Source organism: Echeneis naucrates, chromosome 5 (genome assembly GCF_900963305.1).
Source record: "Echeneis naucrates chromosome 5, fEcheNa1.1, whole genome shotgun sequence".
NCBI classification, from domain to species: Eukaryota; Metazoa; Chordata; class Actinopteri; order Carangiformes; family Echeneidae; genus Echeneis; species Echeneis naucrates.
In genome coordinates, this window is record NC_042515.1 from 9,971,549 (window position 1) to 9,995,985 (window position 24,437).

The following is a 24,437-nucleotide window of genomic DNA, read 5'->3' on the forward strand; positions in this document are numbered from 1 at the left end:
TTTCTAATCAATCTTCAGCATTTACAGCAAATACAGACATGACCCCAATAACTCAGCCATCACAAACAACATCTCAAAAGTCACGAAAAAAAAAAAACATCAACCACAAGAGTGTAGAATAAATCATTATTCACACTTGCAATATTGTTGCTGTAATTCACATGGACTGTCTATTAAGTGTTGCAGTATACCATGATTAACGTGATCTGGACACAAAGGACACATACACATTACATAAACGTAAGTCCATAAAAACAAACTTTGAAACTTGCACTGTACCAATTGTACCATGACTCTTCGTAAGATCAAAGAACATCAGAAAAAACATCCAGAGGAAAAACAGCACCACAGACTTGTCCCATCTAAAAGTAGCTTGAACGTGTGAAATTTTGTACTGCGCTATTTGACCTGTGATGTTTGATATGACTGATATCACACTTATCTCACTCATGCGTTAATTTGAAGATGCAAAAATGGATTTGTCTCCATAAAGATCCAAAAAAGGAGAAATGAAGCCAGACAGGTCACAAAGTCTCTAATGCAGATGATAATTATCGAGCTCAAATTAGGAAACACCTCCGTTGGAGAATTCAGAACCCCAAGCTACAAACACTGAAAATCCTTTATGAATGTACTGCAGATAATGGCAACTTGCAGCTCTCACTGTAAAGCCAAGAACTCACTGAGCTTGGCACCCATGCTAGCTGGTTCAAGCAGAAACACTGCCTGTGCAGCATGGGAGCTTCTTTGGCTGTCAATACTAAATCTGAATAACAGACCATACCAGTTCAGCAGCATCATGTGGAAAGAGGGATTTTGGTGATATTTTTAAAAAAATATTTAGCCAAAATGATTATAAAATTATAAAATAAAAAGAAATCCCACATTAAAGTTGCCTGCCAACTCTATGTATAAAGATAAAACTGGTAGTAGCAGCATGCAGCAGAGCACAGCCGGTGCGAAGACACATGGATTCTTCTTCGCAGCAGGTCAGCAAAAGCACACGTCATGCACACCAAACACAGGCAGAGTGTTCTCAGGATTATGCTGCTGAAACATTGCTTTTACCTTGTGGCCATTGTAGACAAGAGCTGTGTACCAATTCTGGCGTTGCGTACACAACCTGACAACATGCCGCTTTCTTTTTTGGTAAGAACTCAAGATGTAAAGGATCATTTTGGAGTGTTTGTTGCCCCGGAAAAGGAGGACATTTTTCTTGGCCACTTTTGAAAGTGCCTTCAAAATGGGACAGCCTTATCCTGCAACTGTGACACAATCTGTCTTAACACATTTCTGATATTTACCTGTCACTGACTGGTGCTCATTACAGAGTGCTGGTGTCACTTCATTTTATTCAAACTGAGCAAAAAGAGTCTACATTGGTGCTGTGAAATGAGCTTCCACAAGTCACAATAAAGTAAACTGAACAGTTGATAGGAAAAGACTAATTCAGTGGAGCGGTTTGATTATCAAATCTCAGATAAACTTCAGGTTTCAGTGTGTTGCAAAATATGCTGGGAAGGAGCCAACTCGCAGAAGGAACACATCAAATCTGGCCATCATCTGAAGCAGTTCACTGCCACAGAATAATCTGAGAGTTTATAAATGCATAGAAGTTTATGCTAGTCTGTCCTTGTATTTTTATTGTTGCGCACTCTGTTTCTCTGTATTCTGATCGCAAAAATCGAAGGACTGTTCATATTCTAGCCAAGGTTTTTCTTCATTTGACATTGATTTCATGTTTCTTGTTTGTTTAAGAAGGCTGAATAGAAATAAAAGCTGAACAGTGATTAACATGTACTGTTTTTCTGTCTACAATATCATATACTTTTATAGGAGAAGGTTTCGTAGACATGGCAAACAAATTTTTCTGAAGTTTGTAGTTGGAGACCACCATTATGAACATTCTAAGTGTTAACATCAATTTTTGAATTGTAGTGTATCAACAGAAATAAAGAAAAAATTGCAATATCAATTTTGGCCATATTATCCAGCGATACTCTGAAGGATGCTGCCTGTGGAGAAGAAAGACCCACAATTACTGGACTCTGTAGATGTTTTATAGTTGACTTGGATCACCAACGCCAAGGACTAGGGCTGAAGATAGGGCATTAGTGAAACCAAAAGTAAACCAAGTCATAGGAGGAAATGAGTAGAACTGCCTTTCTATCAGTAACATGTCATAAAAATTTTGATGTTGTGAAATGCTACCTGTTAGCTTAGTTAGGCTAAGTGCACACAATTTCAGTAGGCTAAAATGACAACAGTTCAATCCAATTAAATATAACCTCAATTTCATAAATGAATATCATCATTGTGTGAGAATGTGTATTTTTTTACTGCATTACTAAAATTGGTATTGTGAGTATTGGTGTAGGTACTTAATACAAAAATTTTGGTATCATGACTGAAGAATAATCTAGTTCTTAACTTTTGTTAAAAGCTGCATCCTGTTTGTTTGTTATAACAAGTATGAGGAATGAAATCCTATTAAAATATCTGAAATTCATCATTAATCAGCCATTCCTGATGCAGCATACTGTGACATACTGTTGTATTATTGGTGCTTCTGAATGAAGTACAAGGTAACGAATACAAGCTAATGAGAAAACTAACTATTCTAGCACTATAATACCAGTGTCCGTTTGGTAATAAACATTTAAACCCTATAGATTAGGCTAGATTCATAATAGAACTTTCAAGGATCAATTTAATGCAGGCAATTGAGAAAAAGCCAGCCTTCTTCATAATATAAATGTACCAGCCAAGTAAAAGGACACACCAGCAAAAGAATCTGCCTTTCTCTGCTTCTTCCAGAGCATTCAACAGCTTACTGCACCAAACTGAACCCCTGCAGCCTGCTTTTCTCTTGGACCAGAGCCCATAGTTGGGCAGGAAAATATACAGTATGCAAAAATACACACAAAGACACAAAGTAACACACACACAAATATATTGGCCCATAAGGATCACCTATCATGAACACCCACACACAAACTATTAAATGACATGATAAGACATTCAGCCAGGCAAACATAAAAGTCAGAAGTGTCAGTAACATACAGCACAACAAAAAGGTGCAGCTAAGTCTTGTATTAGGGTGTTTCTGACTGTGGCAACTGCAACAGATGGAACTGCAGCTGCATTGGTGCAGGTAAGGTGGAAAAAAAAAAAAAAAAAAAAAAAAAAAATCAAACCTCCTGCGTGAATGGACGTGTGTTAATTTTTTTTTTGTGAGCCTCCACCTATGTGCTTTAGCCTGGCTATTTTAAGGTAGTCCTTTATAAATCCTACAGCACATTCAAGTCTCTGGCAGGAATTCAAAAGGACAGGGCATGAATAAAACATGACAGACATTCAGACAGAGGAGAGTAATGGAGTGGAGACAGACAAGAGAGTGCCAAATACATGCCAGTATAATAAGGTATGCAAAGACAGTTTTCAATGCAGCAGCGGCACTATCAAGTGCACTGACAGCCGGGAATGTTCAGGGAGATCTGGAGAGGTAGATATGCTACCCTGCTAGCATAGTGTGTGACAATGTTAAATGCTGCTGCATAGATACAGTCTCCACTACCATGTAGGAACATACAAGCATGGTCATCCCGACTCTCAATGACAGAGCAAAGTGAGGAGAGGGGTTAGAAAGAGCAAGAGAGGGAGGGAGAGAAAAAGAGAGAGAGAGAGAGAGAGAGAGAGAGAGAGAGTGAGAGATGGAGACTCAGACCTAACGATGATGTTCTTTAAAACACCCACCTCAGTCTGCTGCTGACTCCTGACGCAGTGAACAGAACCAGGGAGAAAAGGCAGAATACAGTGGCTGTGATGCAGCAGAAGGAGCCAAAATCCAAGAGATTGAGGAAAATAACAGCAAGAGGAAAGAAGAAGAGGAAGATGTGGAATGATATGAGACTAGTGGATGTGAGATCCTGTGCGATAAAGATTATGTGTCCAAGTGAGAAGAGCAAGTATGTCTGACACGAGAAAGAAAAAAAAATATGAAAAGACCAAAATTTGACAAAAAAACAAACAAACAAACCCAAAGAGAACAGGAATGGTAACACGAGGTAAGAAAGAAACAGAGAGAAGAGACTGAATAAATGTGTGAGCTTGGAGAATCACTGAGCAGAGCAGATGCATTAAAAAGGAAATGCCCCTCCCTCTTTCCTACACACACACACACACACACACACACACACCATTTGCACTGTCAGCATACGAGTAAGCATGCATTCAGTGAATCAGAGTGAGCAGTAAATGGTGAAGGAATAGATGGGTGTGCCAGAAGAAACCAAGTACCATCAGTTCATTTTAAAATCAGCAGCCTGACACTCAAATGAAGAGATCCATGGTTTTCACAGAAAGTGGTTCAAAGTTTTTGGCAGCATAGCAAGTGAACACAGGTCAGAAAGCTGGCTATGTCTGAGATAGGCGGAGTTACATGGTGTTGCCAAGCTCTAAGAAAGCATCAAAGGAAGCCCCCTGTAGGTCCTCTTGTCTTATTTTGGAACAAGAGCACAATTTGGCATGTGCCTTTTTTGAAGCTTTCCAGTAAGTAGCAACCAGTATTCCCCCAGTACTATCCGATCAAAACCAAGTCTATTAACAGCTAAGCACTCTAAATATTTACGCACAGCGGTTACTTTGTGGGGGGAAAAAAAATAAAAAATCTATAATTTGTTACATAATGCATAACTGTACATGAAATACAGTTCACTTGTGTATACATAAGCTGCCTATTTTACTCTCCTGAATACAGTTTGAATGAAGACCTTTTTAAATGGGCATTTTCAAGATTTAAGATGCCAATCTCTTTGCCTGCTAAACAGTTCCTCGGGTGCCATGCCTTTGCAAGTAATCCCAGCACAAATCAATGTGCTATAAAACCACCCAAAATCAAAAAGCAGAGATGGAATAGCACTTAGTGTTATTGGAATTTAAACAATATTTTTTTACATTGACAGCCTGACTACACTTAGGAAAATGGATAAAGATTGAGAGCATAAGACAAAGTAAGAGCAGCTGGCAAAAAAATTCCATTGTGGTTATTGTTCACAGCCAAAGTTGACCAGCATTAGTGGTAGCATAAAGGCTATTTCAGTTGCTCAAGAAAAATCCCAATTTACTAAAACAGGTTTTTTGTTCGTTTGCTGTTTTTTTTTTCTAGACATCAGATAACTGAACATGAGACCCGAGCAGGTAGCTGGGCTCAGAGGTGACGTCTTAAGTGGAACCCATCCCAAGTCCCAGTTTGTTACTAGCCTCAGCCAAGGGAATATTTAACAGCGTGGTTAGTGTTAATGGATTTACGTATGTAAATCCATTAACACAGCTCTTCGTATGTATGTTTGTGCATGTGTGTACATTTCTCAAAATCTGGGGGGACAGTAACAGCTTTGTCGCATATCAATGTCTCTGGCATTTCTTTCTGAGTTAAGCCCATCTCACTCCGCATCTCACTCCTCCCCAGTAATGATGGATGGATGGTGTACTACCTACCAGACAGTCTAATGGGGCAACTGCATGAGCTGTTCACCCACAGCAGCAACAAGAACCCTAACCCTTCCAATGCAAACTCCATGCAGTTTGATACAAAAAAAACAATAATATATTTTACAAAATTAATTCAGTTATGTGGGTGGCAGCAAAAAAAATTAATTAACTAACTAATTAATAAATAAAAATACTATGAGGGTTCAAAATCCCATGGACACATTCACAAATATGACCTTCCAAACTTTCCTACCTACAACTTCACATTCATACAAAAAAGTGAGAAGTGAAAAGGTTGCCTCTGTGTTGTATATGGTTGGTGCCGTAAGCCTGCAGTTTTCATGTGACACTTTACCAGAAAGTTGCATACGAGAAAGCTACTGCTCTTGTGACCCTGCAAGTTTTCAGTGTTCATCCTCATCAATAATAACTGCTGGGTGGTTCAACAAACAATCGCTCCATTAACGTTAGACGTTTTTGCTCCAATTCTGAGGAATTGGATGAGACTCCAAAAAAATTCCTATTTTACCATTATGAACAGAAAAACCATCCTTCCATTTATACACTAACTGGTGTCTATTCAAGGTCAAGACAATCAATGCTAATTAAAATGACCCAAACAAATCTGCTGGGCAGCTCTTGGGGCAGATTAAAGTATTTTTAATGGACTACTATGAAGAGTGATCCATTGCTGATACTTACATAATTGTAACCCACTGTGTTCCAGGTAGACCTGCTGTACTAACAGATGCCAGCAGATCAATTAATGATATCCACACCGACTGCAAGCTGCGTCAGTGAGCAGATGGAAATATCTTTGTCTAGTCAGACTTTGCATTAGCACGTGCCTTCAGTGATCCCATTACGAGTAGTTCAAATATATCAGTTCATACCTGGCACTGGAAATTGTTTGCATATGTCTCAAGTGACCACTTGAGATTCAGTCATCTTATTGTCCCAAATTTTACTATCTCACTTCCCAGCTCTAAGTGCAAATAAATAAAGTGTTGTTTTCGCCAGCCCTACTGTGACAAGTCTGTTGTGAATGTTTTTGTGTGTTTGAGAGTGAGCGAGTAAAAGTTACAGTCACAAGTCAAGTCAACAAGGTTAAACAAATCAATATGCTTCATTGAAATAGTAAAATATTGTTGTTACATTATGAAATTAATTCTTGCAGCATATGACCGCATTTGGTGTTAAGGTCGAAAATGCCTTCTCAATATGACTTGGATGCAATCACAGCCACATTTAGAGCCATCCATTTGTAACGGGATCACCTCACACAAATGTTAATGCTAGGTCTCAACCGGGCCTCTGTTTCATGTCACTGGTGGGCCTATAAATGTGCTGCAGACTCAAATGTAAAAAGCTAAAGCTTTATATTTTGTTCATTGAAGATATAAAAAGTTCAAATCTTTCCACTACAAGTTAAACTGTTTTTAGTTCAAAGGTGGCTACTTTCAAAGATTTCACCAAGACCTTCCTTCTTTTTCTTTGAGGCCTTAACAGTCTAAAAAGTTGTTTGAGCACTAAAACAAGGCGGAAACTACAATAATGGAGGAAAGAGATTAAACCAGCCCCGTCGGTCGAGATTTGGACTCATCCGGTGTCTCATCTAATCTGGTCTGGTCTGGTCTAGTCTCTACAGGGGTGCCGTCACCCATCTAGTATGGTCTGGTCCGGTCTAGGACATGGGGGGGGGGGAATATTGGTGTTCCTTGCGGTAGCCCAGTCCATTACTCATCAACAATTAATCAATTAACTTAGATATGTTCAGGTGCCCCTACCAGGAATCGAACTGTGCCCTTATTGTGGGGTGACAGCGTTAACCACTGTTCCACTGTGCTGCTCAGGTCACTGCATACATTTACATCAAGTCACCAATTAACTGGGAATTGAACCACGCCCACTACTGTCAAGTCACCAAATTTATTCATCTGTTCATGGGTAGGGGGGCGGGCATGATTAGTGACCCCCCTTGGAGCATTTTCCCAATAGATACGTACTTTTCATTCCAGGAGAGAAAGAGAGCGAGAGAGAGAGAAAAACCAAAGAAACTTGTATGTAAAATGTCGGCCAGTTCCGTGTTTATAATGATTTGCCGATTTTATAGGGCTCTATTTACCAAATGCCCAGAAGACCGAGCTTGACATGAGCTTCAGTGTGCAAGGTTTGCAAAATGAGGATTAAGCACTTCAAACCCATGTTTAACTGAACTTTTTTTTTTATAAAAGAGATACTTTTATTTTTGTTACAAAAGCAATATGTGATATTGCTTTTATGCAACGATTCCATCTAACCATGGATAATTGTTTAAAACTTAAATGTGAAAGACATTTTAATGTCTCCAGTTGTCATTCTGCCTTGCAAAGCAGACTGGAGTAGATCATGAGGATCCTTTGCACACCTACAGATGGAAGCAGAAATCATTATGAATCAAATTATTTTGAATCGAATCATGAGCTAGTAAAAGATTCCCACCCCCACTATTTTGCAGCTATGTTATTATTAGAAATGTTTTCAGAACCTCTAACTATAAAAATAGCTATTCGCAAATATTAGGGGTAAATGAATGCCCCAAAAATTACTTTAACTTTGTATACAACATTTAACTGTTGATAGTTTGTATTCTTTCAACCTCGCCTCACATTGAGTTGACTCTGGGGTCCTTTGGGGGTTGCTGAGGAGAAAGCCATTAGCCCTTCAATATTACAGTCTCTGTGTGGCCTCACTGGAATTAATACAGACAGCAGAGTGACAGGCAATAAGAAAACAAAATTGCAGTTGCTGAGGAATTATTCTGTAACTTCTGACACGATACAGAATCCACATAATCATCAATCAGCTCCTCTCCTGGTAGATGGTAGATGAGAGTGTAAAGATGTACAGATGTTTCTGACCGACACAGGAGAGGGTGATGATGCCATGCTACTACTACAGGGATGTTGTTAAAGGGATTACTCCATGGAATTATAATCTACATATGGTTTTTCGTGACAGCAGTGTATAAATAATGAGATTACCAGCTATTACAGGATTGAAGACCTTCAGTTTAAGTTAAAAACTTGACAATTGATATTGAGCAGGTCACCATGGGACAGTGCATTTGCTAAACTTCACTAACATAGAGGAGAGCAATAACTGCAGCTCTTCCCTACAAGAAATACAATGAATAAGGTGACCATCTTGTTTTGGTTTGGGATTCTGTGCCTCATGTCAGACCTGTTTACTTCTGCTAATTTCTCTTGACCAATCTGATTTGCATCGGTTACATTACATATGCACAATTCTTCATTACACTATATTAATAATAATAAATGTGTCACATGTAAGTAAAGGCTTCTATGCTTATCTTCAAAACCTTTAGAGTCTTGATTTGTTTACGGAAACACTAATAACTGCAAAGGAGCTAACCTAATATCAGAGTTCTAGGTGACTTTGGACAGGTGAGTTCAGCATTTGTCATTATCTCTTGTATTTGAAAATGACAGAGAAAAGTGTATCTATGCAAGTACCTCGTAGTGCGCTCTAAAATAAACTAAAACAAATTAAGTCTATATTTAAAGATGCCATTCACATAGCTAAAGTAGCTGGGAAAGAGAATATCCTAAACAAGCCGTCAAAAATTTACTACCTCATATTGTATTTGGTGGAACACAGGGATTTTCCCGTATATTAAATTATGAGGAGCTTGGTTCCAGCAAATTTCATACCACCCCCAGCTCTCGAAACTCTGACGTCATGACTATTTTCTGACGAGCTGTGCACAAGGAGGGTGTTATTTGCAATTGCAGTATTAAGCCAACTTAGCAGCACTGAATCAGTAAAAGTGCCCTGGAGGTTGCTGCTAAAACAGCAAATGAGGAAGAAAAGGCCCTAGAGTTTCCTAAAATTTCCTAACAGATTTGCTTCTCTACCTCAAATGTCTTGGGTGGTATTTCATGGATACGGTATTAAAGCAATTCTAGTTTCTTAGAAAAAAAGTCTACTTAATGTGCATTGCAACCTCTCAGTGTAACGCTCATGTTTTTAGCTTTGTAGAGATGCCAGATGAATACTTTATAAGGCGAGTTTGCAATGAGGGGTCATGAGTGCATGTGGAATAGCAAAGCCAATTAATTACAAGCAGCAAAAAAAAAAAAAAAAAAATTTAATTAATTTAAAAAAAAAAAGAACAATTCATCTTACTGACAAGATGCTGTAAATTTGTCAAGTCTGAAAGTAGTTTGCAGCCTCAAGAAATGAGATGGACCCCGACTGAAATATTTTTTTGTGAGATATCATAGCCTTGGATATGTCAATCATTAGCAGCAACATCAATTTTGATGCATTATTAGTTTTTGTGCTAAAATGCTTTCAAAGCAGATCAATACAGACTATTAGTATCTATGAAAACACACACACACAGATTTTGTAAATGAACAGTTTGGTCCATTAATGACTTAAAGGGGTGGTAAATTAGAATGATTCCGCAAAGTCACAATTCCTATAATACAAAATACATTGCTTGTAAGAAATGTTAATTGAGTTGAAGGCCTAGCATACATGCACTTGCGTGGATGATCAGAATGGTACCATCTCTGCCTCAAGGAAAAACCCTGGTACTGTGAATATGTGGAGAGAGTTACAATTAAAGATTTTACCACATAAGCCAAAGTAAAATTTATTTTTATTCAATAGTTAAGACTAAGAATTGCTGACCTAAAGTGGACCCATATTTTACAATAACTAAAACTTAAAATTCCACATTGGATGAAGCGCCACACGTTAAAAAATATATTAATACCTTACCAATGGTACTAACAAATAGACATTGGATATAATCCCAATTACTTTCAAACTATTAACCTCTGAATTTTATTTGCTGAAGCAACTCATGCAATCAAATTTAGGCTTCATTGTCTGTAAGCCAGTGTATGTAGGGGATCTAATCAGGAGATGCAAAGTGCAGCACTGTAATTGCATCATTAGCTAAACCAATGACTCAGTCACAGTGACTACAGCCTCACCCTCCCCCCAACCCCTCCCTCTTCTGCCCCATCCAGAAATAGGGAATCAAGCCTCAAGCTCTTTGCTGTACAGCTGCTCGAGCAGAATAATTCTAACATGTTATGTGCAACAACGCAAAATGTTAACATTCCAGAAATATCCAACTGAAAAACATAGCATTAATGAGACTATCATATACAACTGTCATTGAGACACAATGTGAGCACCAGTGTTTGTCTTCCAGGTAATGGAAGATGATGATCAAGCAGAGATATAAAACATTTTGTCTCAGGCACTAGTGATGTTGGTTCAACATGACAGACACAGCCCTATCCAAAATTTTGAAGACGATCATAGGACAAACAATTAGTCTGACCCTTTTTCAGAGTCCAGATAAACAATGCACAGGTACATATTAGTGGTTTAGTTGATTTGGATTTGGATGTGATGTGCCATGTTGACGTGTTGCAATGGGCACATAGCCTCACAGCCTTATTTGGCTCACTTTTGTTTAGTTGTACCACTTTGGATTAAAAAAAAACAAAAAACACTTGAGTTGCCCTCCTACAGCTTTTTGAAGACCTCTGACTTGCTGTGGTTTCTGCACGCTTTACAAAGCATGACTAAGAGGCGGTTTCCCAGCAATAGAAAACTCAGCCTGCCAGAATAGAACTTGCACTGTGTTTCCTGCCTATACAAAGTGAGAGATGACGACACTTGCAGTCCTTCCTGTTAAGAGTTCCAATAAAAATGAGGTGTACGATCTTGACAGGCCTTGCAACGTCAACGAAAATCTCTCTATGGTAAAGTCAGCGTTAATGTTGCTCCATGCCTCTGATCCAGAGACAGGCTCCTCTCGGGCATTTGTTTCAATTAATAAGCCATACCATGCATGCGTTTGTAAAACTAAGTTATTTCAAGGACAGCTATAATCGAGATCGAAGAGCCCATAACATCGACATGACGATATTCCCAGAAGTTATGCTTATTTGAGAGTGACTAAAAAAGGTCCGTCTGACTTAGATGCAGGTGCACGTGTTCTGCGGCGCTTTTTCTGTGTCACGGATGTGTTTCTCGGGCTAATGGACGAATTAACCCGGCCTCTGCCGCACCGTGTTAGCTCCAGTCAGTGAATGCAGCTCAATCTGACTGCGGCTGCTGTTGCTGAGGAGGATGGAGAGCTTCTGGAGCTGACGTCTCCATGTCGGGCCACATCTGCAGAAAGATCTCCAAGTGATAAAGACGCGGTTTTCAGCCCCGACCCCGCTGTGTTTCATGGGTGTGCTCATTCTCAACGCTCCCCTGAGCAGTGAGCGTTACCTTCGGCTGACGTTACAACTCTGCCCGGTCAATCCGAGGCGCCGATCCATCCATCATGTCATGAATTGCAGTGAACTTGCAGCTCGCCTCTCACCACACTTAGCAAGCTAATGACGGTTTGACAAAAAAAAAAAACCAAAAAACCAAAAAAACACACCCACTCAACAAAAACGATGCAACTAACTCCTGTCCTTGTTGCCGCCGTGTTAAATTTCGACGGTTACGTTACGACGTCTTGTATATTTCGGTGCTAGTTACCGTGATTCAACGTTGCGTAAACTGTTCTGCCAACAGTTAACAGCAGATGAAACCAAACGTAAACGCTTTAAAACCAGTTTCGGAGCCACCATTTGGCGGACTGAGGCTCTTGCAGTCTCTTACCTTGGTTGAAATCCGGCTCTTCCTTTTGGGCTGAGTAGACCTTCTGGATTTTGTTGCTCTGACACAACTACCACGCGCTGCAGCGAAGCCCCGCCCTTCTGCATGCGGGCGGGCCGTCATTGGTCATTCGGAACACCACCGCAGAAAGGTCGAGGCTTCTCATTGGCTGGTGCACCTGCCAATCTATTCGGATTCTGCTTCCCGCGTTCTCGGCAGGGCTCACAATACATTACATTATACAGCCTATATTTAGGCGTCAACAACCACTGCAGACATGTGAAACCAAGTCACGGTGACCTCTAGTATTAATATACAGCAGAGTAAGACGAACACTGGGTCTCCACATCAATCTTTTAATGGCAAATGATACAGTAAAAGCAGTCACAATGAAGAGCAGGTCATTGGTGGAAGAGTGACAATGGAACAAATCAATTTCATCTCATTTTGAGAAACCTGTGAAGTGACTGTCTATATTGTATTTCACTGGTAAGTAACTCAGGGGTGCCTTTGCCTTTCCTTGCCTACTAAGATTAGACACTAACCTGTCGGAACAGAAACATCCTTTTGTCCCCTGAGGAGAATTATTTGTCACTCGCAACTTTGAGTCTTTGTGGCAGCTTTAGCAGAGTAGCTGTCTCAGTAATGACAGGCTTGTGTAGTGGTCAGTGCTGCTTGCAGGATCTACGTGTGCACAGCTACGTTCAGTCCTTCATAATAAGGGGGGCCTTGACTTGAGCTGCGACCTCAGCCCCCATAAGTTCCTCTACAATTGTCAGAGCAAACTCGAAGCTGGTTCCTGGCCCACGGCTGGTGATGTAATGTCCATCCTTCTGCACTCGAGCTTCTGAATATTTATAGTGATCTGAAAAAAATGGGAAGAAAAACTGACTATAAGGATCATCACAATATGAGAGCTTCAGGCCAAAAGCTGAAAGCCAATCATGTTACAAACCACTGTTGACTATAAGCACTTCCACTTAGATAATATATCACAATTTCAGTTGACCCAGTTCTAGCATGTTCTGTCAAATTCCTGCATCCACTTTCGCCTCTGAGTGGTGCGCACGCCTATATTGTATAGTGAGATTATTTTCTAAAGCAAGACTGAGCTTGTACAGCACCATCTGCTGCAATTCACAGCTAACTGCAATTCCTTCTATTCAAATTTAAAAGCAAAATAATATGTTAAGGCTATTGGTTGTACATTTCAACATTTTCTCAACTCTATTGTTTAAACAAACTAAATTTTTCTTACCCCCAGTCATCATCTTGTCCTTCATGGCAGGATGAGTAGTGACTGTGCTGCCATAGCCAATGCCATGTGCGAGAAGAGCAGTGGGACCTGCAGAGGGGCAAAGCTGTGTAAGGTTCATCTAAGCTTTCTCTATAAAGTGATACTTTGTGTTCTGTTTCTCTCCTTTCAAGTTTTCATCTTGGTGCAAATGCGTAACGAAAGGTTACAGAGTCAAGGTCAAAGCACTGTGTCCTCAAACTCAAACCCCCCCCACTTGATATATTCATTTATTTGTTGCCTGCATGTTAGAAATGACATCGGACAAAAAATATTTGTTGACAGCACTATGGCTTCTTTGTTTCTAAGAATAAAGACATGCAGTATACAGTTTCAGCATCTCTCCAAAGACTTTGCACCACACTGAAAGGAGAAAAAAGGAGAGGCTGAAGATATTGACTCCTGCTGCTGCTTCTGCTGCTGCATTAACTTTGGCAGCATCCTAGCACTGCAGTGAGTTCCTCCAAAAACTGTTAATAAATAGAAAGGTATCGATTATGCTCCTTGGCTGTGTTCCCATAAAGTCTAGTGATTACACTTTCCCCTGGCAAGAACAGCAGTCTGCCAGTTAAAGCCAAGCTACTCCTGTTACAGCAAGTCCCCACCCAAAGGACGCTAGTCTGGCAGAGACAGCGGGAACGAGAGAGACAGTGTGGCAGACGTGGAGAGAAGGGTAATGATAATAACCATCTTTCTCTCATCTGATGAATCCTTCAAATGATGCATTTGTGTTTTGTTATGACCTCACATACATGTAACAGGTAATATATAAAAAAAGAGAACTACAAAATGGTTAGCTTACCCTGCCATTTTTTACACTTATCATTAACCAGGATTTCAATCAATTTCTTTTTGGAGAGACCTTTTTCACGTCACAATAAGAATTTTCATGTTACAAAGGAATAATCAGTCTTGCTGCTGGTTCTCTCGCTGGCAGGTTCATTAAACCATATATTCCTGTGAGGATTTCAGTAATTTTCTAGGACACCCTTCAATCCACTTTGCCGCATTGGTCCCCTGTCCTATTCAAAATGTCCTTCCAATGTCCTTTCTCTGCATATAAAATGTCAGTGTTCATGGGTTCAGTCAGGGACAGTTATTAATCAAACTCCTGTCTATTCATTTCAAATGCCAAATGGGGGTCATAAATGCCCATAAATTAATGAAGCACATTGTTTGTTTTTTTTAAATCAGTGTATATTTTTCAATATGCATCAAAAGTGTGTCCTTACCTCTCTTAGGTGCACATCCAGTTACTAAAATACAAGAAAATCCCCCTGATTTAGTGCCATGTGCATTAAAAAAAATGGCACATTTTTTCTGTTCAATACCTTTAACTCCAGTAGTGAGTAAATCCAAATCCCATTTACTGGCACAACAGTCATTTGATGTGTTTAAAACCAGAATATCACACCTTTAGCCTCGTTTCTGGGTAAAAATGTTCACAGTTCACATGGCAATTTAAACCCCTAATTTTTCAAAGTGGTTTGATTTATATGGAAAACATGAGAAGTATTTATCACTCAATTAGTTATGACAATGCTATTTTACACTGCACCAGAATAAACTTCATTGTGTAGGGCTGTATTTTTCCATCTAGTTGATTAAAGGCACAACATGGTGGTCAAATTTGAGGTCACAGCATATTTAATCCTTAACCCATAGAAAGGCATCACTATCAGATGCTACTCTACGCTACTCAGATGACTTAGGCTTGTTTTCACAAACTGCACCTGCACAGATGGCTGCAATCAGGCCTTTTCTGCCATCTTGATCCTTCAGCACCTCTTTCACAGCAGGAGACTACAAGAGAGCACAAAAACCAGATGTACTGTGAGCCATCTGCAGGCCATGTGATTGCACGCACTAAGCTATTACCATAAAGAAAAGCTGGCAAAGATTTAAGACATCAAAATAGCCCATTACTGTTTCCAACCACAGATTTATAAAACAAAAACAATATTTTACTTGAGTGTTGACTGTACTTGAGTTTTCTGTGACAAATCTCCCTCAGAGGGCTATAAACATCATAATAGGACATTTCTATTATACTTAGAGTAAAATCTCAATTCAGTTTACCAAAATGTAAATTTGAAAAACAATACAATAAAATAAAGATAAAATGAAATCAACTACATTTGTGTTTCCAAAAGGGGATATTATGACAGGGAAAGTTCAGGTCCAGTCCACTGAAACCCTCAAAACATGAGGAGACTGATCCATTTAGATGCAGTTTGTCTGAGTGTTTCTCACCTCTGCCAGATTCTGGGCCCCTGGCATACCTCCTGGCAGAAGCACCACATCATAGGGGCCCTGGGAAACAGACCATAACAGATGGAGACTGACAAGCTTTAATATTGTGTAACACTAGTCATCATCTATTTGGTTGATGGAGCAAAGTAATCGAAACATACAAATTCAATTCTTTTCTGTCTTTTTTTTTTTTTAAACATTGTACCATTGTCCTACATGGTTTATGATTTTAAATCGTAAACCATGTAATGGCAGTTTTTTATAAATTTTGTTGATTTTTACAGTAAAAATCTGCAAAATTAAGCCCTGCAACAAACAGACATTTAAAAAATATCCTTAATTAAAATGTAAATGATCTGTTACTTATTATTATGTTAAGTTAAATTCAGAGCAGAAAACAGCAAAGGAACATGCCCAAATGCTAAATAAATATTTTGTGCTCCCCCCTCTTTGGCAAATATCACAAATGCCCTTTCTGGCCAGCTTCAATTTAGCTCTTTCTATTCTTGATTTATGAATTTTCACCAACACTTCCACAAAATCCCAGATATTTTTAGGATGTCTTGCACATGCAGCGTGTTTTAGACCAGCACACTGATTTTCAGTGACGATCAGGTAACTCTGAGGGTTCCTCCACAAGTTCCAGTTTGTGTGTTTTTTTTTTTTTTTGGTTTTGTTTTGTTTTGTTTGTTTGTTTGTTTTGGATTTTTTTGTGGTTAGGTGGTTATTATTGTGGTTATTTTGTTACAGAAACCAGCCTTGTTACTTAATATTCAGTAGAATCCATCCTTACCCCTCGACTATGCAATGTTTCCAGTACCACTGGCAGCCTAATAACCAGAATATTTTTACCCCCCATATTTAAGTTAGTGCATGCTTCCTCAGGGATTCAACTTTGAACATAATACACAATCACTATTAACTGTCTTCCCAAACTACAGATCCATAAAATAAAAAGGAAGAGGAGTGTATTGAATTGTTCTTAAAAAAAAAAAAAAAAAAACCTCATCAAAACTTTCACTTTGCCCAAACCTTTGCATCCCACTGCAGCTCCTGTTCCTGACCTGTTTGCTGGCATCCTCCAGACTGGCATCAGGACAGATGACGACGTTTCTGCTGCACTGGACCGGCTCTTTGCCCGAAAGTCCTGCAACCGTCACTGCTATCTAAAGGTTTGGTGGACGATGATGAAAAAGGAGGCCCAGAGTTAACGTGATTACAAGACATCCAATCCTGGAATCAGCATATGACTGACTGAGACTGTTATTTTGAAAGATATCAAATGACGAAGAGTTGCAACGACGTTGGACTTTGACATTTCAACCCATCCAGCCAGTTAGCTCAACAGTTAGCAGGCTCAGATTCACGTTGATATTAGCTCGTTAAAAAATACAACATATTTTTTTATCATTGACACGGTGGAAGATGGCGACCTCAACCAAACAGTAAGATGAACACGTTAATGTGCGCTGCAGCTGGCTAAATATAAACAAAGCTAGCTGGCTCGGTTTGCGCTAGCATGCTGTTAGCATGCATGCTAACAGAAGTCAGTTACCGACCCCAGCTCTGCGCATGATGTCCACAGGAATAACAGTCTCCATCTCCTCTGCGCCTTTAGACAGGATCACTAAGGCTCTCTTCGCCGCCATGCTCACTGTGTGCTTTTGTGTGAAGCTGGTGCAAAAACGACAACTCCAGTGTGTAAGTTGCAGCAGGAACTGTCACAGTTCGCACTGCGAAGGGACTCTGACAGCAGCGTGGTTGCCAGGTTGGCTCCTTTATCCCCCTTTCAAAGACGGCTCGCCATCCTTCAGACTTCTCTGCCCCTTCACACCCAGGCCAACACATCACAAGGATGTTCTGTTAGTTTATTATCATCAGTTTCTTATGAATACATTTATAAAGACAAAAAAAAAACAAAAAAACAAAACAAAACAGCAAGCATACAAAATTAATTACACTGACATTTACTTGCTACTAACACCAAATGCAATGCTATATCTATTACAGTCTCTTATCACAGCCAGTAGAGAACAAACTTTTCCCTCACCAATAATTTAATGTAATTAACCTTCGTGGAATAAGCTTCTAAAACGATTTAGTGTTTCATAAGAACAAAAAGAAGAGTAGAAAATATAATGTTCTGGTTATCACTGCACTTTTGTCTCACCAGCTCTTTCTGTCCTTCTGACCTGGCCAGTAGCCAGTGAATAGTTTCCAGTATGAAAGGGAACTCCGATTGGTGCGATTTAACATAATTATAAGGCTATAAAAGTACTCCATCAATAGTTTACAGTCATTGATCAGCTGTGAACAGGCATGAATGCCCTGATAACACGCAGTACGTCCTTTATTCCAGTAGGTGGTAGCATTACCCCAAGATTCAGCAAGGGATCTTATAGGAAACAAGAAAAAGGACATTATCTTAAATATAAATGTTAAAAACGTCTTGAATCTAAAGTGTAATTTTGACATTGTGTAAAATATATAAAATTTATATTTCAACCCTAATATCTGATCACTGTTTTAAAGGTTAAAGGAGTTTACATTGAATCAATTGTGTAATCAGTGTTTTTGTTTATTTAAAAACCAGACAGCAAGTCACAAAGGCCACCAAGTTCTGCAGAGAACTTCTGCAGCAAACACTTCAGACAGTTAGGGAATCATATCCCAGTGTAAATCCTAGTCTTAATGTGTGGGGCTTTAGTGTGCAGGCACCTATCCTAGTTAATGTGCCTCTGTGCATTCTGCTGCTGAGATTCACTTTCATATTTGTGCATCAAACTAGAGCCCAGTGAAACGGCAGATTAGACAAAAGCGTAGGGGGTGCTGGCAGCAGGTTGTTTATTGCGTGCCTGTGAGTGAATCCAAGAGGCAGCGGTGATTACCAACATATGCAGCTGGGGATCAACTGCACCAGACCCCGCAGTGGCACTCAGGCTAATTTCCATACATTAATTCACTTATATTAATTTATAAATTTATTTCAATATGTAACCATGTGCATGATCACACTCAGGAAATGTTTTAAAGTGAGTTGTCACACAACAGTATCATCATTTCAGTGACACTGAACACAAAAGGTTTGCCCTACAACAGACAAATGACATCTGTGTGCAGATTTCATCTTCCAATCGTAAACAAAATTCAAATCAATGATAGTAGCAAATTGATTCCAATGTATTTCTTTTGTTCTTGTCAGCAATCCTTACAAACTCAATAAACTGATCCTATTAAGAATGTTGCCTTGCAAGTCGAGGTGGCCCCATATACACTGCGGTGTTAAATTTATTAAAACCTACAGGCAATGCTGTTTTAGAAATGTCTTTCTCCCTCTCAGGTTGGGGAAAAATTGACTTGGGGCTGAGAATCACAGATGGGATAAGGAGGTTCAAACATGTTTGGAAACTAACAAACAATACCATTTTGTTCTTAATAGGATTTTCTAATAGAAAAGAACATATAGAATAACCCCCCCCCCTCACAAAAAAAAAAAAAAAGTCCAACCAATCTAGGAATAAACTTGTCTTTATGAATGTCTAAAACACTACGGCATTAGTCTTACACACAGATTTGAGGAAGTTTGAAGTAAGTTGCAACTGGTAATATCCCTAAATGTGGCACAGCAACAAATGATTTGTGTTAGTGCATGTTCTACAACTTGTGAGAGTGGCCTGTGGAGTGAAAAGGCTGCTCATCAGTGGATTCCTTTGCATGTTATTATTTCTCTTGTGCTCATTCTTGCCTTGCACTCCTTTATCTGGCCATTCACAGAGGTCCGCTCAAAAACCTGAAGGGTTTCTGGAATCAAACCTCTGGGGAGACAAGAATACAGAAACTTTTTTTTTTTTTTGGTAAGATGGGGACAGAGGAAAAAGAAAATCCCCAAACTGAAATGAGGGAATTCCACAAATTACCGTTTGTCACAAAGTAATCCTGTTACTATTGCAAAGAATATGAAACGGTGTAAACATGGAAATAAACTGCCAATATGGATGTAGCTTACAAGCAGAGGCTCTGTTCAGTTGAGATATACAGCTGCAAACCCTGTTTCAGACTCCCAGTAAGGAAGAGTGGTACAATATTCAAAGGGGTTACAGAAAATTTGCTTCTACAGGAGGAGATTAAAAATTTAAGATGTTTTTTTCCCCCTTTCTATTTATTCCTTACATTTTGTACATTTCCAACTTATTTTTTCCAACCTTTTGCTAACCAGTTACTCTTCCCAACCATCAAATGACAGCATTCAGGGCTGGAATTGCTGCAGAGAACTGATGAATATTTAGGAGCATTTTATCTTCCCATCTGTGCACAGGCTTTATCTTGTGTCTGTTTCACACATTGTAAGCCACTGAGTGCATGAGGTGAGTGACAAGCATGTAATCTTGATTGCATCTTGATGCTATTACCTTATGCTGCCAAGTGCTCAGGTGACAGCTGGGGGACAGCGAGGAGGTCTGGGGAGAAAAGGTGACATTGAATTTTATGCACCTGTGTTGGCAGCCGGCAGCCGGCAGCCATTCACAGACACAAGATGGCGCCAGCTGAGTGAGTTCAACTTTTTGTGGGGTGGTTGAAAAGCAGGGCCATCTGTGTAGAGAAATTTTCAACAACAATCTCTGCAAATAATAAAAAGAAAATACCATAAAAGTTCACTTTGTAAAGCTGCAGCAAAGGCAATCTTCTGAATTTTCACAACCAAAACTGTTCAGATGTAAAGTAGCATGTATGGCTAAATAAACAGATAAACTGAACAAAGATATGTTTGGATGTATGTCTCAGCATACGTTTAACAATTTGTTTTAAATGCTTTTATCCAAAATGAGATTCTACAAATCCAATGCATGACAAATTGTTTTCAACCACAGAGGCAGTATTACAAATTAAGGCAGCACATTAATGTGTTGTTTAGATTATTGAGTATGTGTAACAACATGAACCAGAATTGCCTCACAGTCATTTCTGGTTGAAATAATCTGTCTATCCTCAAATTATGCCCCTACCCATATTATACTACAGGGAGGGGGAGGCAAAAGTGACTCTCCTTTTTCTTTATTCTCCCTCTCTGTCTCAGTGAGTATCAGTTTGTTTTGCTCTCAGCTTGCGTCTATTAGAGGCCTTAATGCCGTACAGCGTGGCCTATCTTCAAACAGGAATGCTGATGATGCTGGCCCTGCAGCGGTGCTACACTTCCCACCCCAGCCCCCCTACAGCCCCAGCCCCGGCTTGCTCCTCTACACAGAGGGCAATAAAGACACAAGGAGGATTAGTGTTGTGTGCCTAACAAAGTGGTTGCCAGAGAGTGAGAGGGCCATGCCCATGGGCTCAACCACAACCCTGTGCAGCTTCGCTCAGCTCTGTTGAGGTCCCCCCTGCTTGGGCTTCCCTAAGGTCCGCGCTCTCTCAGGGAGCTCTGTGGATGTGTGATAGACTCTGAGTGGGTGAATTCATGTTGATGCTAAAGAGGCAGAGGACGCAGACAGATAATCCATGGCTTAAGCAGTGCTGTAGTAACTTTCCCCCCTTAAACAAGGGAGCATAAGTGCAAACAGTTAAATTTAATTCAATCACATACTCAAACTGTGCATATTTTTCACTAAAGACTTTCCCACAGTGAACTCAGACAATATTTCCAACTCTTGACTAGTAGGCGCTGGAAAATTACCATCCATAAGCTCCAATCATGTAGTATAGCCTACACAGCGACCTGAAGGTTCACAACAAGGGTAGCTCAGCGTCTTCCCATGTTGATTACTCCCACTCACTGTCCAGTGGGAAAACATGGTTTTATACAGAGCCCGGACTGTTCACTTGTTTATGGATATCTCTCTTACTGTAGCCGCTGTGCTTATACAAATGGAACACCATATAATTGTACAAGTCCGATGATAAACAGAGGGGCCGTGGTCTTGTAAACGTTGTCACATTAGATAGGAGTGTTACATCTGAGATTACTGTGAAGGAGCAGGTCTGTGTGCACAGGACTGCGAGGACAGTAGCCTCTGGTTTGATGGAGAGCCGTGTACAGGACAGGACAGGTGAACCAAACAGCTGCTACCCCTGTTTTTCCTTAAAAACCCCAGCGTGACAGATCAGGCCATGGCTCTCACACATAACGGCCTGCTTTTCAAACGGTAGCTGTCTCAGGCCACGTTACACACGTCTTTTAGGTGCTCCATTTTGTGTGTGTTTGGTAATGAAATTTGCACTGGAGACCCCCAGAATATGCAGACATATGGTGGCTATTAATGCTCCCTTCTCCCTTTTCAACTGCAGCCCTCTGCCCAACAGTACAGTTCCTTCCCGCCTGTCCATTTTGTGTCCTCTTCACTCCTCAAAGCTGTTTGCCTTTTACCTCTGTCACGCCAACCAGGATTCACACAGCAGCATGAACTACTGTGTCTAGAAGAAAGGCCAAGTTCTGTTAATACTTGGCTAAGTTTACATGTTCATTCACACTTGATTATGGGGGAAATGCCTGAGTTGTGAATGGTTTCAGTATGACAGATAGGCAGAAAAAGGAACAGTCTTTCCTTTAAACAGTCAATACACAATACAGAACAAGGCAGAAAAATATGTTAAAATTATTTCCAAGATATTATTGCTCAAGAAAAAATATTTCCGGTGTAAAAGAGCAGCTCAGATAGCTGTTGTTTATTTTTTTAAGAAATAACTTCTCATTTATAAACTTATCATCAGTTGTATTTTTACTGTGTATTTGCAATTCAGCATAATTGGTGCAACAAATGTGAAAAAAAAAAAAAATTCAAATTCTGTTCAGGTTTTTCTCGCTCAGGCCTCTGCAAGGATGCCGGCTGTGTGCCTCATTCTTGCAACAATGTAGCAAAGCCATGCTGAAAACTGATGGTAAAATATCCTTTTTCCATTCCTTGGTAATGGAAATGAATGCTCAATAGTCTCCCTCTGCAAAGTATTATGGTGCTAAAAAGGCATGCAGGTGTAGTCTATTTTTACCTGCATAAGCCTTTATAGATTAACACAGTTTACCAGTCGCTGCTCAGCTTTTGGTTCACTATCCTAACTCTGAAATTAACCGGATTCCGCTCACTTAATCCCTTACTTTTTACAAAAATGCATACTACATTATCTGACTTAATGTCTGAGACGTCCCCAAACAATTTTCCTTTGAAACTTCTTCAAATTGGTATGAAAACATTCCCACGAAAATGATGGTTCCTTTATTGTTGTGGAAGGGGATATTTGCAGCTTGGAGTATAATTTTTCCGGGTTTTGGAGGAGACAAACTACCTATAAATAAATCCTATGCAATCTCAATTATGTCTGTTTTTTGCCTCACTATTCCCACACTTTTGATTTCCACTTTAAAAGCAGAGTGATATACTCCTATGATTGGAAATGTTCGATGCACTTCTGGAAGAGGGTGCACTGTCCTGTGCAGATAAGGTTGCGAATGCAAGATCTGTCTCTCTGAAATAGAAGCCTGACAAACAGTGCTGTCTCTCCCAGACACAGTGGGAGAGAAGTGTGCTCGTATGGGAGCCTTTGAGACCAGCCTTTTTAATATCGGCGCCGCTGTAACATCAGTAAGGTGACATTTCGGCAGTACCATCAAGATCCAACAGTGGCCATGCTGCTTCGACAATCAATTATCCATGCATAACATCCCACCAGTGTGTGCGACATGAATCAGTCCTGGACCAGGCTTCTCCTTTGCCTTGATTCTCAAGAAAAGAGAGACCTTTCATTCGACCCTTAAGAAAAACAGAAATGCTCTGTGTGCTGATAAGGGAATGAAGAGAGGAAAGTTATGAAAAAAAAAAAAAAAGGCAAATCAGGGTTGATATTTATTTGCATTATCTTGAAAGAAGCTCAAATTGGTTTCATTCCGGTGACTGTGAATTGTGATCCAGAGAGCACAATGGCCATCTCCAAGCAGAAGCCAACATTGCGATTGAACAGGCAGAATGCACTCTTTGTATTGCCTGGTGGACTGCAGGGAAGAATGCATATTATCTGTTGCCGAAGGAGAAGGAAATACATTTCACAGCACATATTGCTCATATCACTTTTTGAGACAAGTTTAGTTGTTATATGATTGTTATCAATGTAGTAGCTGTATGTAATTTATTTCCACAAATAACTGACATGAATGACATCTCCTCAGCAGACCTTTCTTTTTTTTTTTTTTTTTTTTTATGTGTACCCTTCCTCGCCCAGAATAGGTTTTTCAAAATAGAGTGGAGGAGGGAATTTGAGGGAGAAAATAAATTGCGGTGCATTCATGAGGAGGCCCTGTAGGCCAAAAACCCCTGGCATTGTACCGTTAGACGTTAGCTTATACTCAAGTGTTTCTCCTCTTTAATGGAGCAAATAGAACTGTAAGGAAAACGTGCTGTCATGCAACAAGCATGGAGTTAAAAGTGGGATTTCCATTCCTCCTTTCCTTTTTCTCACTCCAATGACTGTGCAACATATATATCTTATTGGAATCAGATCATATTGAGTTTTGAGTTCTGCCTCCATCTAAAATGTGCTAAGTATAAGATTTCAGGTGCTGAAAGCTCAAAGTAAGTGTAGCCAGAGTCAGAGGACCTGGTTTAGCACAGCAGTCTACTCCCCGAACCCACAAGCTCTCCCCAGTGTTTGACAAACAGCACCATTCCCCTACTTGCCTTCATTTCCATCTGTATACTATCACTTGGCTGTCAGCTGCCAGATTGGCCTGTAG

General features: G+C 39.9%; 2 protein-coding genes across 3 annotated transcripts in view; both read right to left on the reverse strand.

Moving 5' to 3' along the window:
• Positions 1-12,251, reverse strand: part of kcnab2a (potassium voltage-gated channel subfamily A regulatory beta subunit 2a) — a 68,468-nt gene extending 56,217 nt beyond the window's left edge. Inside the window, exon 1 of one of the 2 annotated variants that reach the window (XM_029501226.1) lies at positions 12,184-12,251. The gene's annotated coding sequence lies outside the window, so the exon portion shown is untranslated. The remainder of the gene's footprint in view (positions 1-12,183) is intronic. The other variant, XM_029501225.1, reaches the window with a different exon arrangement.
• Positions 12,252-12,520: 269 nt separating this feature from the next.
• On the reverse strand, positions 12,521-17,497 carry park7 (parkinson protein 7). The gene is made up of 6 exons (XM_029502255.1): positions 17,287-17,497; positions 16,792-16,893; positions 15,728-15,787; positions 15,208-15,277; positions 13,439-13,525; positions 12,521-13,045 (listed from the first exon to the last, which is right to left on the reverse strand). Exons 1-6 carry the CDS (start codon positions 17,374-17,376, stop codon positions 12,885-12,887), a joined length of 570 nt encoding a protein of 189 aa, XP_029358115.1. The 5' UTR covers positions 17,377-17,497; the 3' UTR covers positions 12,521-12,884.
• Between the last annotated feature and the right edge of the window lie 6,940 nt (positions 17,498-24,437).

Bases quoted from the DNA above. Each gene is read 5' to 3' on its own strand.
- park7 (XM_029502255.1), bottom strand. From the start codon at position 17,376: ATGGCGGCGAAGAGAGCCTTAGTGATCCTGTCTAAAGGCGCAGAGGAG. The intron at 15,788-16,791 runs GTCAGGAACAGG...TCTGTTTCCCAG, and splicing joins TGGAGGATGCCAGCAAACAG to GGCCCCTATGATGTGGTGCT. The intron at 15,278-15,727 runs GTGAGAAACACT...GCTCTCTTGTAG, and splicing joins GGGCCCAGAATCTGGCAGAG to TCTCCTGCTGTGAAAGAGGT.